The 12,622-nt window shown below is 33.2% G+C and overlaps 1 protein-coding gene across 2 annotated transcripts in view; it reads right to left on the bottom strand.

The window, feature by feature from the left end:
• SMCHD1 (structural maintenance of chromosomes flexible hinge domain containing 1) overlaps positions 1 to 12,622 on the bottom strand; it is a 164,544-nt gene that overhangs the window by 114,953 nt on the left and 36,969 nt on the right. For both annotated transcript variants that reach the window (XM_079784345.1, XM_079784346.1), the window contains exons 6-12: positions 12,091 to 12,205; positions 11,853 to 11,972; positions 6,930 to 7,096; positions 5,485 to 5,575; positions 4,611 to 4,821; positions 1,645 to 1,765; positions 1,383 to 1,566 (exon numbers count right to left, since the gene is read on the bottom strand). In XM_079784345.1, coding sequence (XP_079640471.1) covers positions 1,383 to 1,566; positions 1,645 to 1,765; positions 4,611 to 4,821; positions 5,485 to 5,575; positions 6,930 to 7,096; positions 11,853 to 11,972; positions 12,091 to 12,205 — 1,009 coding nt within the window. The remainder of the gene's footprint in view (positions 1 to 1,382; positions 1,567 to 1,644; positions 1,766 to 4,610; positions 4,822 to 5,484; positions 5,576 to 6,929; positions 7,097 to 11,852; positions 11,973 to 12,090; positions 12,206 to 12,622) is intronic.

The following is a 12,622-nucleotide window of genomic DNA, read 5'->3' as shown; positions in this document are numbered from 1 at the left end:
AAACATTCTATGAAATATAGTTAACAAATACAACCATGGACATTTGTCATTCATTCCATTTTTTCTTTCACATACCCATCCAGAAAACCTAATAAAAAAGCTAAAATATTTTGCTGGATTTTTCTCCCATACAAATTTAGATTTCTAACAAAACCAGTATTACAGAAAGCAAATCTTTATTATCATCTTGGAACCAAGTCTCAATAGTCAATACCAACAATAAAACTTTACTTCCCTGCTTTAAATCTTAGGGTACACAAAAAAATTATGAACAGTAGAGGCAATGAGAAAGGGCTAAATGGAAACCTTATCACTGTGAATCATGCACATTCTCAACAGGGCAATAAATAACTTTTTATGTATCAAGAACAGAAATACATATATATAGTGCATAAACATACATAAGGCATATCTATGGTATTAAAATATCATGGGGGAAAGCAGTAAGAAAAACAGATGTCTAAAAAAGGTTCCAGATGAGGGTGATAATAAAAAAAGGGTTGAGAAACCCTGCTATGCAAAACACATTTTTCCTTTTAATTATGTAACGTATATTTATTACCTAACCCAAAAATTAAATCATAAGGTAAAAACAGTGTTTTCTAATAATATATAAGAAAATATTATTGCTTATCATTCTTCACCCTGCTGGAAGATAGTTTAGAGATTTATACTCAAACATAAGCTGCAATATATTGTTTACTGCCTGTCTTTAGGAGAGTAGGGAAGACAATCTCCACATTACATGCTTTCACAGAAGACAATGCACAAAATTACAAAAGTTCATTTCTTTCTACATCAAAAACTATCATTCTTATTTTATCAATCAATGCATGTATTTTAATTCTGACCAATCTCAAATCACCTTTTAGCCCAAAATATTTCAGTTCTACCTCAAGTTCACCCTTAAGATTAGATTAAAATTGCATAATTTGGTTATTAAAATACAAAGACAGCCCTATATTAGATAAAATTGTTCTTATATGCTCTCATGAAATGGATATCCTTTTATAGCTTCTATTCACGATGTCACAGTCTTGATATTAAGATCTAATAAAGAACTTTAAATTTTATCCAAAATCATCTAACCATTAGCAATTTTTAAAAATTTGTTTTTAAAGTTGATTTTTAGAGAGGGGGGGGGGGGGGAGAGAAACATCGATTTGTTATTCTACTTATTTATATATTCATTGGTTAATTATTGTATGTGCCCTGACTGGGGGTGGTATGAACACATAAACCCTCATAGAAAAATTTATACATATTCTTTTGATTAAATAAAAAGTATACAAAATGTCTATAAATCTACACTAATAGTGACTTTTGTTGCACATAAAATAGAACATTTGCAAATATTCAAAACTTGATATTTGCAATCATACCTGTCCATTTGAAATCCTTGTAAAAAGGGTGTTCTTATCTTTCAATTTTAGCTCAAGATCCATAAAAGTCAGTTTATTTGTGCTGACCTGGAATCTGTCATTAGTGAATAATGCACCAGATATTCTATTGTAGCACTCGATTGGTGCAAGCCCTCTCTTCTTAGGAGGAGCACACCAGTCAAAGCTTGAATAGAACAAAATAGTAGTTAGTAAAAAGATTAGGTTATAAAACAATATAATTTCAGCAAAAATAAAAACTTACTCTTCAACAGATGTATATGGTATTAGACGACCATTCCAAAAACATTCAAAAATAGGCCTTTTCCCTCTTGCAGCTTTCTCAATTATATAACAATCATCATCATCATCTTCATCTTTTAATTCTAGAACGCAGGAATAAGTGGAACAAAATGTTTATTGTATCAAGTATATGAAACTTTTAAAAAGTATATGAAACTTTTACCACTTAGAAATCAATTTCTATAAGTAAAATGTTAAAGTTGCTTCAGAGAAATGGTAACAAAAACTCAAGATTGTTAATGTTGTATTCTAGAAAACCTAAAGGTAGCTTTATTCTGTTTGTCCTCAGAAAGGAAGATTTCCAAAGTGGTTATACATTACCAATGGGGTTTCTCATTTAAAAGCCAAGAATTACCGGCTGGTATGCTCAGTGGTTGAGCGTTGACTTATGAACCAGGAGGTCACAGTTCGTTTCCGGTCGGGGCACATGCCCGGGTTGCGGGCTCGATCCCTAGTGTGGAGCATACAGGGGGCAGCCGATCGATGGTTTTCTCTCATCATTGATGCTTCTCGCTCTCTCTCTCTTTCCTTCTCCCCCTCTCCCTCTCCCTTCCTCTCTGAAATCAATAAAAATATTTTTAAAATAAAGTTAATAATTACTTATATACTAATCAATGTGTTAGGAGCTACACTAGCTAATAAAATTGCAATCATTAAAACCTGTTTATAAAGCAAAAGAGTCACACATCCGAAGACATTGTGCTCTAGCAGAATCCCTCTTCCCTACAAATATAGGAGCATAAATTCTATGCCTAAAACATAAGTTTCAGCCCAGCTGGTGTGGCTCAGTGGTTGAGCGTCAACCTATGAACCAGGAAGTCATGGTTCGATTCCCAGTCAGGGCACATGCCTAAGTTGCAGGCTCAATCCCCAGTGTGGGGAGTGCAGGAGGCAGCTGATGAATGATTTCTCTCATCATTAATGTTTCTAGCTCTCTCCCCTCCCTTCCTTTCAGAAATCAATAAAGATATATTTAAAAAACGACAATAACAAAAATACAAGTTTCACAATTTTGTCAAAACCAGTATGTTCACCTATATATTAGCTGGGGAACCTATGGTATCTAGTAGCAGCAAGTTCATCTAGTTTGGGCAAATTAATCAATAATACTAAATTTAAGTTTAACTTACATAAACTATTAAATTTGCGAAGATCAGATCCAGGTGATACAGCAAAAATTATATGTTACAAACCATCAAACACATATTTAATACAACTATCTATAGCATTTTATGTTTGTTAGCAATACATTTTCATATATCCACTTAAATCAGGACCAAACATTATAATAGTGATATAGCAACATCTCAGTTTTTCTGGCATTAAGTCAGCCCCACAAATAAAGACTTCTTCCCACAAAAAAAAAAAAAAACCCTCACAAGGAGTCCCTAAATAAAAGTTCCTTTCAGACCAAATTGCTTTGCTCTTAGAGAACCCCTCTAATCATCACTCCATTTATTGGTTCTTATTTTAAGAAATCATTTGAAGAACTTTACCTTCCTGTCTACAAGCATACAAATATTAGAAATGGCAAATTAAAGAGGGAGTGGAGACATCACAGGAGGTAGAGTCACTGAGTAGTAACATGTATGAACACTGAATAAATAAAGTTGGACAAAAAAACAGCGGTTTCTTATTTACTCCTCAAAACACCTCCATGAAGCATGAGACATGTTTTGAGGGTAACCCCTCTCATCTTACAGATAAGGAAAACTGAGATAGGCAGTAAGTACTTTGTCAGTTTACACAACAGAAAGTGGCAGAGATGGGATTCAAATCAGGAAATCTGGTTCCAGAACCCACAACACTAAGTACATAGAGGACGTATTCTGAATGAGAAAATTTAATACTTTTAATCTTTGAATTCAATGAAATCTAAATAATCCCACCAGGTTTAAGTGAATGTACAAACAGATTTCAAAGTGTATCTAGAAAAGTAAAAGATTAAGAAATAAGAATTTTGTCAAAAAAGGATACCCTGCAGATATCAATATAGAGTATATAGCTACAAGAAGGTACCATTACTCACATAAAAAATACAAAATAGCCCTAGCCAGTTTGGCTCAGTGGATAGAGTGTTGGCCTACGGACTGAAGGATCCCAAGTTCGATTCCAGTCAAGGGCACATGCCAGGGTTGCTGACTCGATTCTCACAGTAGGGGCGTATAGGAGGCAGTCTATCAATGATTCTCTCTCACGATTAATGTTTCCATCTCTCTCTCCCTCTCCCTTTCTTTCTGAAATCAGTAAAAGTATATAAAAATACAAAAATAGATCTATAGTAAAGAAACCAGATATATATCCATATGGGAACTTAATATTATTATAAAAGTGATATTTCAAACTATTTAAAAAATCATAACATTCAATATAATTGGTACTAGGAAACTGAATGTGTACATGGAAAAATATCAAAGCCCTACCTTATCCTACATACAAAAAAAGGAGATTAGATTTCAGATACATTACGGATCTAAACATAAAATAATTTTTTAAAACTAGAGGATCATTTTATAGTCTTGAGAAGACTTTCCACAGTAAGACAAAATCAGAAAGCATGAAGAAAAAACTAACTACAGAAAGTTTAAAACTCCTTTATATATGCCATAGATAATGGGAAAACAATATGGGGGATATATAAAGGATTAATATGCAGTATATAACTAAAAGTTCAGTTCAATAAGAGATCTAAGGTAAAATATGTAATGTTTCTTAAAGCCAGTGCTTTATTCATCTAAAAGTGAATATACACAAAAATCAAGACTTATATAAATTATAAATACCTAACATCTTTAAAAGATTTGCGTAAGGAAAAATGTTTTAATATTTATCTAGCCTTAATAGCCCAATTAACAATAATCATGAAAAGAAACAATCACTATCCTAAATCACTTCACATTTTGTAGCTAAGACAACAGTTTAACATACTTGATGGAAAGCATGGATCATCAGGGTAAGTTTCTCTATCATATAAGAAAGGGTGATATCGGATAATCCCTTCCACTACACCGTCTCCTTCAACGTGAGCTTTGAACTCAAAACTATCAGTTGCTGTGTTTATATACAACGTCTGCATGTCATCTTGTATTTCCCTTAGGTTGACAATCTTAGGTGCCTTCCCTTTTTCAAACATAGAAATCTAAAATAAAAATAAAACAAAAATAATTAAATTCTATGGTGACTTTTGTTCTCAGCTATGATCCAACAAAGAAATAGGCAAAAACTACCTTTATTTGTACAAGTAATAATTTAGCTGAATGAAATAGTTTAAATGATTTAAATAGCTATAAGTAGCATATCAATAAGAAATATACTACTAAAAAATAGAAAGTAAGCAAAAAAAGAGCAAAGCAGAGCTGAAAGACAGATAAGTCATGAGCACATTTACAAGGTGTCTTGCTAGATAGAGGTAGGAAGTGGGACAATGATGTACATGAAATTCTAACAGAACCCAACACTCAAATGCTTTATGGTTCTAAATCTTACTTCACCATCATAAGACTTCTGTGAACCAAAGGGAAACTATGACCCTTTTCCTCTCTGCTTTAAGACATAATATTCAGCAACAACTCATATCTCTATAAAAGACAGAGAAAAAAGAAACTAACTATGGTAAACAAAGGTTCCAGAAAAACACATCTCTAAGAATACCTCTTTATCTGGACATCAAAATACCAAAAAACTTTAGTAAAAAGGAGAGAGAAGTTGTTTCTGTATTGTCTGATTTTTCTTATCCAGAGTCACTTGAACTGGAACAGATACCTAATAATTCATAATAGTTGAAAAAGGAACTTAATCTTACTTCAATATCAATGTTATTGAAAGGTCCAACTTCTTTTGATGTACGTTTTTCATTTCCTTTTGGGCCATGAATATAGTAATGATAAATATGCCTAAAATACAGAAAAATAACTTTATACTTTTGATTCACATAAAATTATAGTTCATATATTCTTCTACAAAAAAAAAATCTATAACTACTATTTAGCAGTACCTAATAGACAATATATCAAGCTTTTTAAAACATGTATCCCATTTAATGATAAAAAATAATCCTGAGATGCAGGTATTATTATACCTCATTTTACTAGCATACATACAGAAATTGGGAAACAAGGAGTTTATATAATTTACCTAAGTTCACAGAACCTAAGAGTTTGGAAGAGATGAGGTTTCAATCCAGGCCTTTCCTACTTCAAAGTTCACATACTTTATATTTCCAAGAAATATAATTCAAAAAAACACCAGAAGGCTAGAGGCTATACTTCTACTTGTCAGGGATGTCAAGAACTCACAATATCAAGGAGTATATAGGACTGGATATGTTTAAGATATTTGTGCAACATGAGTACATTGTTCTATAACACTCATAGTTTACCTCCTATAGCACTGAAAAATCTTATTCTAATATTCCCCCCAAAAAAATCACTAATGCATTCAATATTATTCCACTAAAAACCACTTCATTTTTAAACCACTACTTTATTTTTAAGTAAAAGTTAAAAATTACTATATTTTGGTGACATTTTATTCAGGGCTAAAACATACCAAATCTAATTATTCCTCAAACAGGAAGTTGCAATCTTCCTTCATATAAATTTTAATTTTAAAAAATAATCAATTATCCTAGCTACTGTTTAAAATACTATTTAATAAAAGAAAAATCACTAAAAATTGTGAGATATTTCTTCAGACATATCAAAAGAGTTATTCTTTGTTAGTGTAGGCGTATGTCCTAATTATATGTTTTATATCAACACATAGACTTTTTTCATATTAATAGATTTGCTGCATTCATTTGATAAACACTTACAGAATATCTACTATGTAACAGGACACACTGGGTAAAAAGCAGTGCTTAAAAAAAGACATTTCAATAGGGGAAAGCAAACAAAACAATAAGTAAAATATATGGCATGGAACATTGTGACAGATCCTATAAGAGAAGCACAAAAGAGGGCTATAGGAATGATGACACTGAATTTGATAAATTCTGGCTTATTTTTATCAAAGACGTTATAATGCCTGTGCCTCAAATATCGACCAATACATTACAGGTGACCAATAAATATTTATAGAATAGGGAACAATTTTAATGCTGACATCAGAGTACTAGTTACTATACTAAAAGGAAGAAAATGGGACAGGAGCAAAACAGATAGCCAAGAAGCTTCAATGTACCTGTAATATTTTCATTCTTAAAAACGGTAAGTAGAAACATGTCCTCAATCAAATATAAATACTTACGCTAACTGTCTTGTCCAAAGATGGAAATAATTTTTCAAGTACGATATGTGTTCTGATTGTACTCCTGTGATAACCACAGCAGTAAAGCTATTTTTTTCCTTCTCCTCTGAGATAAGATAATGTAGAAATCTCTCATCATCATTTGTAATGTGAACAGAGTCAGATGGCTGCAGAATGAATACAAATAAAACAGATTACATACACCTTAATTGTAATTATAGAAGTAATATTTTGTTATTCACTTGGATAGCTTCAAATACAGTGAGGACAGAGAAACTTTTACACAGATTGCTAATATGGCAAACATAAAGGACTATCCTACCATAATGCTAAACCAATTTTAGAATCATGAAGAAAAGGGTAAAAAAAAAAAAAAGAAATACTGAATTTTAAAATGCTGGGAAAAATTAAGGACACTTACCCTAGAATGGAATGAGTCCTTGCTTGGGATACCTACCACTTAATTTAGTCAAGACCAATGCCCAGCCCTCCATGTTTAAGAAAATTAGGATGGGCAATAAACCTAAATAGATACTTTTCAAAAGAGGACATACAGAAGGCCCAGAGACATATGAAAACATGCTCAAAGTCACTAATCATCCAAGAAATGCACATCAAAACCACAACGAGGTACCATCTCACACCTGTCAGAATGGCTATCATCAACAAATCAACAAACAAGTGCTGGCAGAGAAAAAGGAACCCTCGTGCACTGCTGGTGGGAATGCAGACTGGTGCAGCCACTGTGGAGAACAGTATGGAGTTTTCTCAAAAAACTAAAAATAGAACTCCCATTTGACCCAGTGATCCCACTTCTAGGAATTTATCCCAAGAAAGTAGAAACACCAATCTGAAAGGATATATGCACCCCTGTGTTCATAGCAGCACAATTTACAATAGCTAAGATTAGGAAACAGCCTAAGTGCCCATCAGCAGATGAATGGATTAGAAAACTGTGGTACATCTACACAATGGAATACTAAGCTGCTGTAAAAAGGAAGGAACTCCTACCATTTGCAACAGCATGGATGGAGCTGGAGAGCATTATGTTAAGCAAAATAAGTCAGTTGGAGAAAGATAAATATCACATGATCTCACTCATTTGGCGAATATAATGAACAACATAAACTGATGAACAAGAACAGATCTAGAGACAGTGAAGCATCGATCAGACTGTCAAACCTCAGAAGGAAGGCAGAGGAAGTGGGGGTAAGGGGAAAAGATCAACCAAAGGACTTGTATGCATGCATATAAGCATAACCAATGGACACAGACACCAGGCATGAGCGGGGGGGTAGGGTGTGGGTGGATGGGGAGCAATGTGGGGATAAGGACACATATATAATATCTTAATCCAGTGGTCGACAAAAACTGCGGCTCACGAGCCTCCGTTTGCCACTCTGTTGACTAATGAGTTTACCGACCACTGCCCTAGTCCTTCAAACAGGTCTTTTACTTAATAATACAAGGCATGTTAGACGCATACTACTTCCATAACATCCGAAGTATAAACTAACTCAGTGGTCGGCAAACTCATTAGTCAACAGAGCGGCAAACCGCGGCTCACGAGCCGCAGTTTGCCAACCACTGCCTTAATCAATAAAGAAGAAAAAAATAACAAAAGAAAAAGAAACCTAGGATGCAGTCTGAACTCAGATGGCTTAGTACAAAGGCACTTGTATAATAAAATCATCTTGGGCCTCAGTCTACTTTCAGAGAATATATATAGCTTGCAGAATGGAAATGGGAAGAAGGGCTTGGGGGGGGGGTGGTGGTTGTTTGAAGATAAATGTTATAAACTTCGTAACTTTTACTATGAATCTATATGTGTTAAAAATTGAATGCATACACACACACACACACACACACACACACAAACAAACAATGTATGTTGCCACATACTAAAAACTTATGAAGATACACACTGAACTATTATGTCTAGGAAAATGACTTTTCTTTGTTTAATAAGCATGTATTATTACTTTCTTAATAAAACAAACCCTGCAACACCATTCAACCATCCCTTACACTAAATCACTAATATTACAGCTACAATGTATAATATAGAATATTTTTATACACTTATGAGAGTTAGAAGAATAGTTTAGGTTTACTAATTATCAGGTTAATTATCCCAATATTTATCAAGTACCTTCCAAATCCTACCTATGAGTCCACCTAGACAGAAGGAGATAGAGTTCAAGATAAATGAAACAGTGCCCTTCCTCCTTACAAACTCCATCTAGTAAGAGGTGAGAAATAAATGATTACAAAACAATGTGCCATTATAAAGATATGAACCAAGAACTACAGAGTTAAGTCACCCAATAGACAGCTCAGTAAGAACATTCCAGACCAAAGAGAACATGAAGGATTGGAGAGTATAAGGGAAACACACTAGTTTAAAATATGACGAAAAGATGAAGCTGGAAATGCTGAATCAAGCAGTAGAAATGTGTGAGAAAGAGGGTAAACTATTTTAAAAGACAGAATTAAATGTGGTGAATGATTAAAAATTACTAACTGCTTGGTCAGGGGATGCTGTTAATTAAAAAGGGTAGTTATGAGAAGAAAAGGAGAGAATACGAAAGGTTAGGATAATGTTTGATTTCAGATGTACCAAAAGTAAGTTACTTATGGAACCCTAAGAAAAGAAAATCCAATTGAAATTGGAAATGAGTGTAATAGATGGTACTCAGCAACCCATTTACACCACCTTTTTATTTCCCTCCTGGCTCCGGAGAATGGAAAACCAAAAATCACATTTCTCAGACTCCCTTACATTTTGGGTTGTGGATGCAAATTAGGTTTTACATAATTAGAAGCACTAGCCAAAGACTTTGAAGGGGGAAAGAAACAGCAGCCATTTCTTGAGGATTCCTGAAGGTTTTCTGTGATGATGAAAGATACTAAAAAGACATTATCCTGGTTCCAGCTTTAAGTGTAAGCATTGATACAGCACTGGTTATGCCAGACATTCTGTATTCCAGTGTTGGAGCAATTGTGACAGCAAGGCTTTTCCAACTCACAGGTAAGGCAGTGTATTTCTGAATTCCAGATCCAGGTCCTCCAGCCATGTGATTATAGCCTATGTTGCAGCATCCCCTGCAGGTCAACTTGGACAGTCTTAGAATCATTCCACAGGTTCAACCTAGAGTTCATTCCTTCATCCCTTCCAATAATCATGAAAGTATCTAATTCCCTTTACTAAATCCTTTTCTCTTTAAGTGCCTGGAATAGTTTGCTTTCACAGAGAGTTCAACCTGATTCAGTGTCTCAATCTTAACAGTCACTTAACAAGAAATAGATTTGAGAACTGTTGATATTAAGTGGTGCGAGCTCACACACACACAGAAAAAGCAAGACCGTTGGTTATATAAGTAGAGATCAAGAACCACAACCCCACACACACTTTAGCAAATGCTAACAGGTCAGGGATATAAGAGGAGTGGGGGAGGGGGGGAAGAGTATGTTAGAAAGAACAAGTCAGGAAATAAAAAAGATCAAAGATCCATTAGTACCCATGAAATGTTTGCGGGGATGAACTAAGTACAAGACACAGGAAAAGCTGTCAGAAAGGATGAACCAAGAGACCTCAGCATACAGTTTTGAAAATCACTTGTAGAAATGATAAAATTAAATACTACTATGCAAATACAATAAAATACATAAACTGTTAAAAAAGTACAACAAATTTCAAAAGAAAAAAGCGAAATAAAGAAATTTCCTGGACAGAGAAGAATGTTAAGCTATAGAAAAAAGTAAAAGTAGCCAATAAACATGAAAAAGATTTCAGCTCAGTAGCAATGAAAGAAAAGGTATTATTTTTACCTATCAAATTGTCAACATTTTTCTGCCCTCCCCTCTTTCAAAATAAGAAAATGATCAAATAGGCACTTCCATTACTTTGTTGGGAGTATATTTGATTTAGGCTCAACCTTTCAGAAAAGTTGTTTTATAATATATATTATGAACATTCATAAAGTTCATAGTGTGTCACAGCTGTTAAAATTCTAATGATCTATACTAAAAAACATTATAATTCAGGCAAAATATTATGCAAAGATATTCACAGCATTATCTTTATAATTATATAATTATATATACTCAAAAGAATAGTTAAGATATAGTACATTCAGTCCAAGAAATACCATGAAGCTATTTAAAGTGTGTTTAATTTAAAATGTTATTTTTAAAAATGTGGGTTCAAACTATAAGTATATAATAAAGAAGTTAGTCTAGAAGAAAATTCAACTAAACATTAAGTACCTTTTTCTGGCATTTGAGACTTTTTACTTCTTTAATATTTTCTTTAAAATTTTTATATAGTTTTAGAATTAGACAATAATTCTTAAAAACCTCAAAATTACTTTAAAATTAAAAATTCTAAAGTGTTTTGAATGGAGAAAAACTGAACAAATATAATGAATATCATGTACATGATCAAGATTCAAGTTTATTAACATTCTGCTTATTAAAAAGAGAATTTGAAAGCAAATTTCTAACAGAAATGAACCGCTCATTACTTTCTCTAAAGCTCTGATTTTCTAAAAGTCTATTCTTCTATCCCTGTTTTCCATTCTAGTTCTATGATTATACAACAAAGATTTAAAAACTCAAAATCAGTACAATGAAAAAGTTTACAATCTTATGAGCACTTTCCAGGAGGCTTACTCAGCTTTATAAAAAAAAAATTTGTTGTCTAAAGAATTCCAGCCTAAGAAAACACATAAATGATCACTTTTGCTATTCACATGATTAAAGAAAAAAGAATAAAATTAAAGTAATTTAATTTGAAAATTCCATGCCTTCAAGTTTTTTAAAACAACATTAATATCTTAGATAGAATTAGGAAAAATATTCTTGTCCTATCACCCATACAAAGTAATACATTAACAATTAATGAGTTAAAATATAGTGTACCTTTCTGTTTCTAATATATCCACTATATATTGACTCTTTATTTTTCTCCTTCTTCTCAAAATCTTCTTTAGAAAGCAGAAGCTCATGAACATCTTGGGAATCTGCAGGTTTGCTTATCATCTGTTAAATATTAAGAAGAGTACTTTAAAAATTCCTAAAAGTTAAACTGATTAAAACATTTAGAGTCAACCTCAAAATAGTCTGATCAACTTTCATTTACAAGGAATTTTTTACTCACTCTGGCTGATTGTCCAACAAAGAAAACAGCCTGCTTGCCCCCAACACCAAAATAGGAAATATCACTATTTAAACTGCGTGGCACTGGTACTGGTCGAACATATCCTGAATGATCACTAAAATAAAACATTAAATTAATGGAGTGATTTTAAAGCAGCTACTTAGGCACAAAAAGAAGCTGTCACAGCACTTTTATTAAATAATCAGCTGTCACAGCACTTTTATTAATAAAATGATCCCCAAGCCAAATGATACCCTATTCAAAGATAAAAGAATCAGAGCCAGAAATCGAGACATCATCTAGTCCAAAGGTTCTCAAAGTTTATTCACCAGACCAGCTACATCAGCATCAACTGGGTACTCTAAGAAATGCAAATTCTTGGGTCTAGAAAGTCAGAAAACCTCTCAGCAAGCAGAACTAAATATCTACCTATCTACCTACCTACCTACCTATACCTCTATAAACTTTCCTTCAAAACTGTTTACTGTGACAGGGGGTAGGAGAGGCTGTGGGAAGGTCAATGGGGGGAAAA

This window comes from Cnephaeus nilssonii (assembly GCF_951640355.1).
Source record: "Cnephaeus nilssonii genome assembly, chromosome: 11".
NCBI lineage: Eukaryota > Metazoa > Chordata > Mammalia > Chiroptera > Vespertilionidae > Cnephaeus > Cnephaeus nilssonii.
This window is presented reverse-complemented; position numbering and strand designations above follow the sequence as displayed.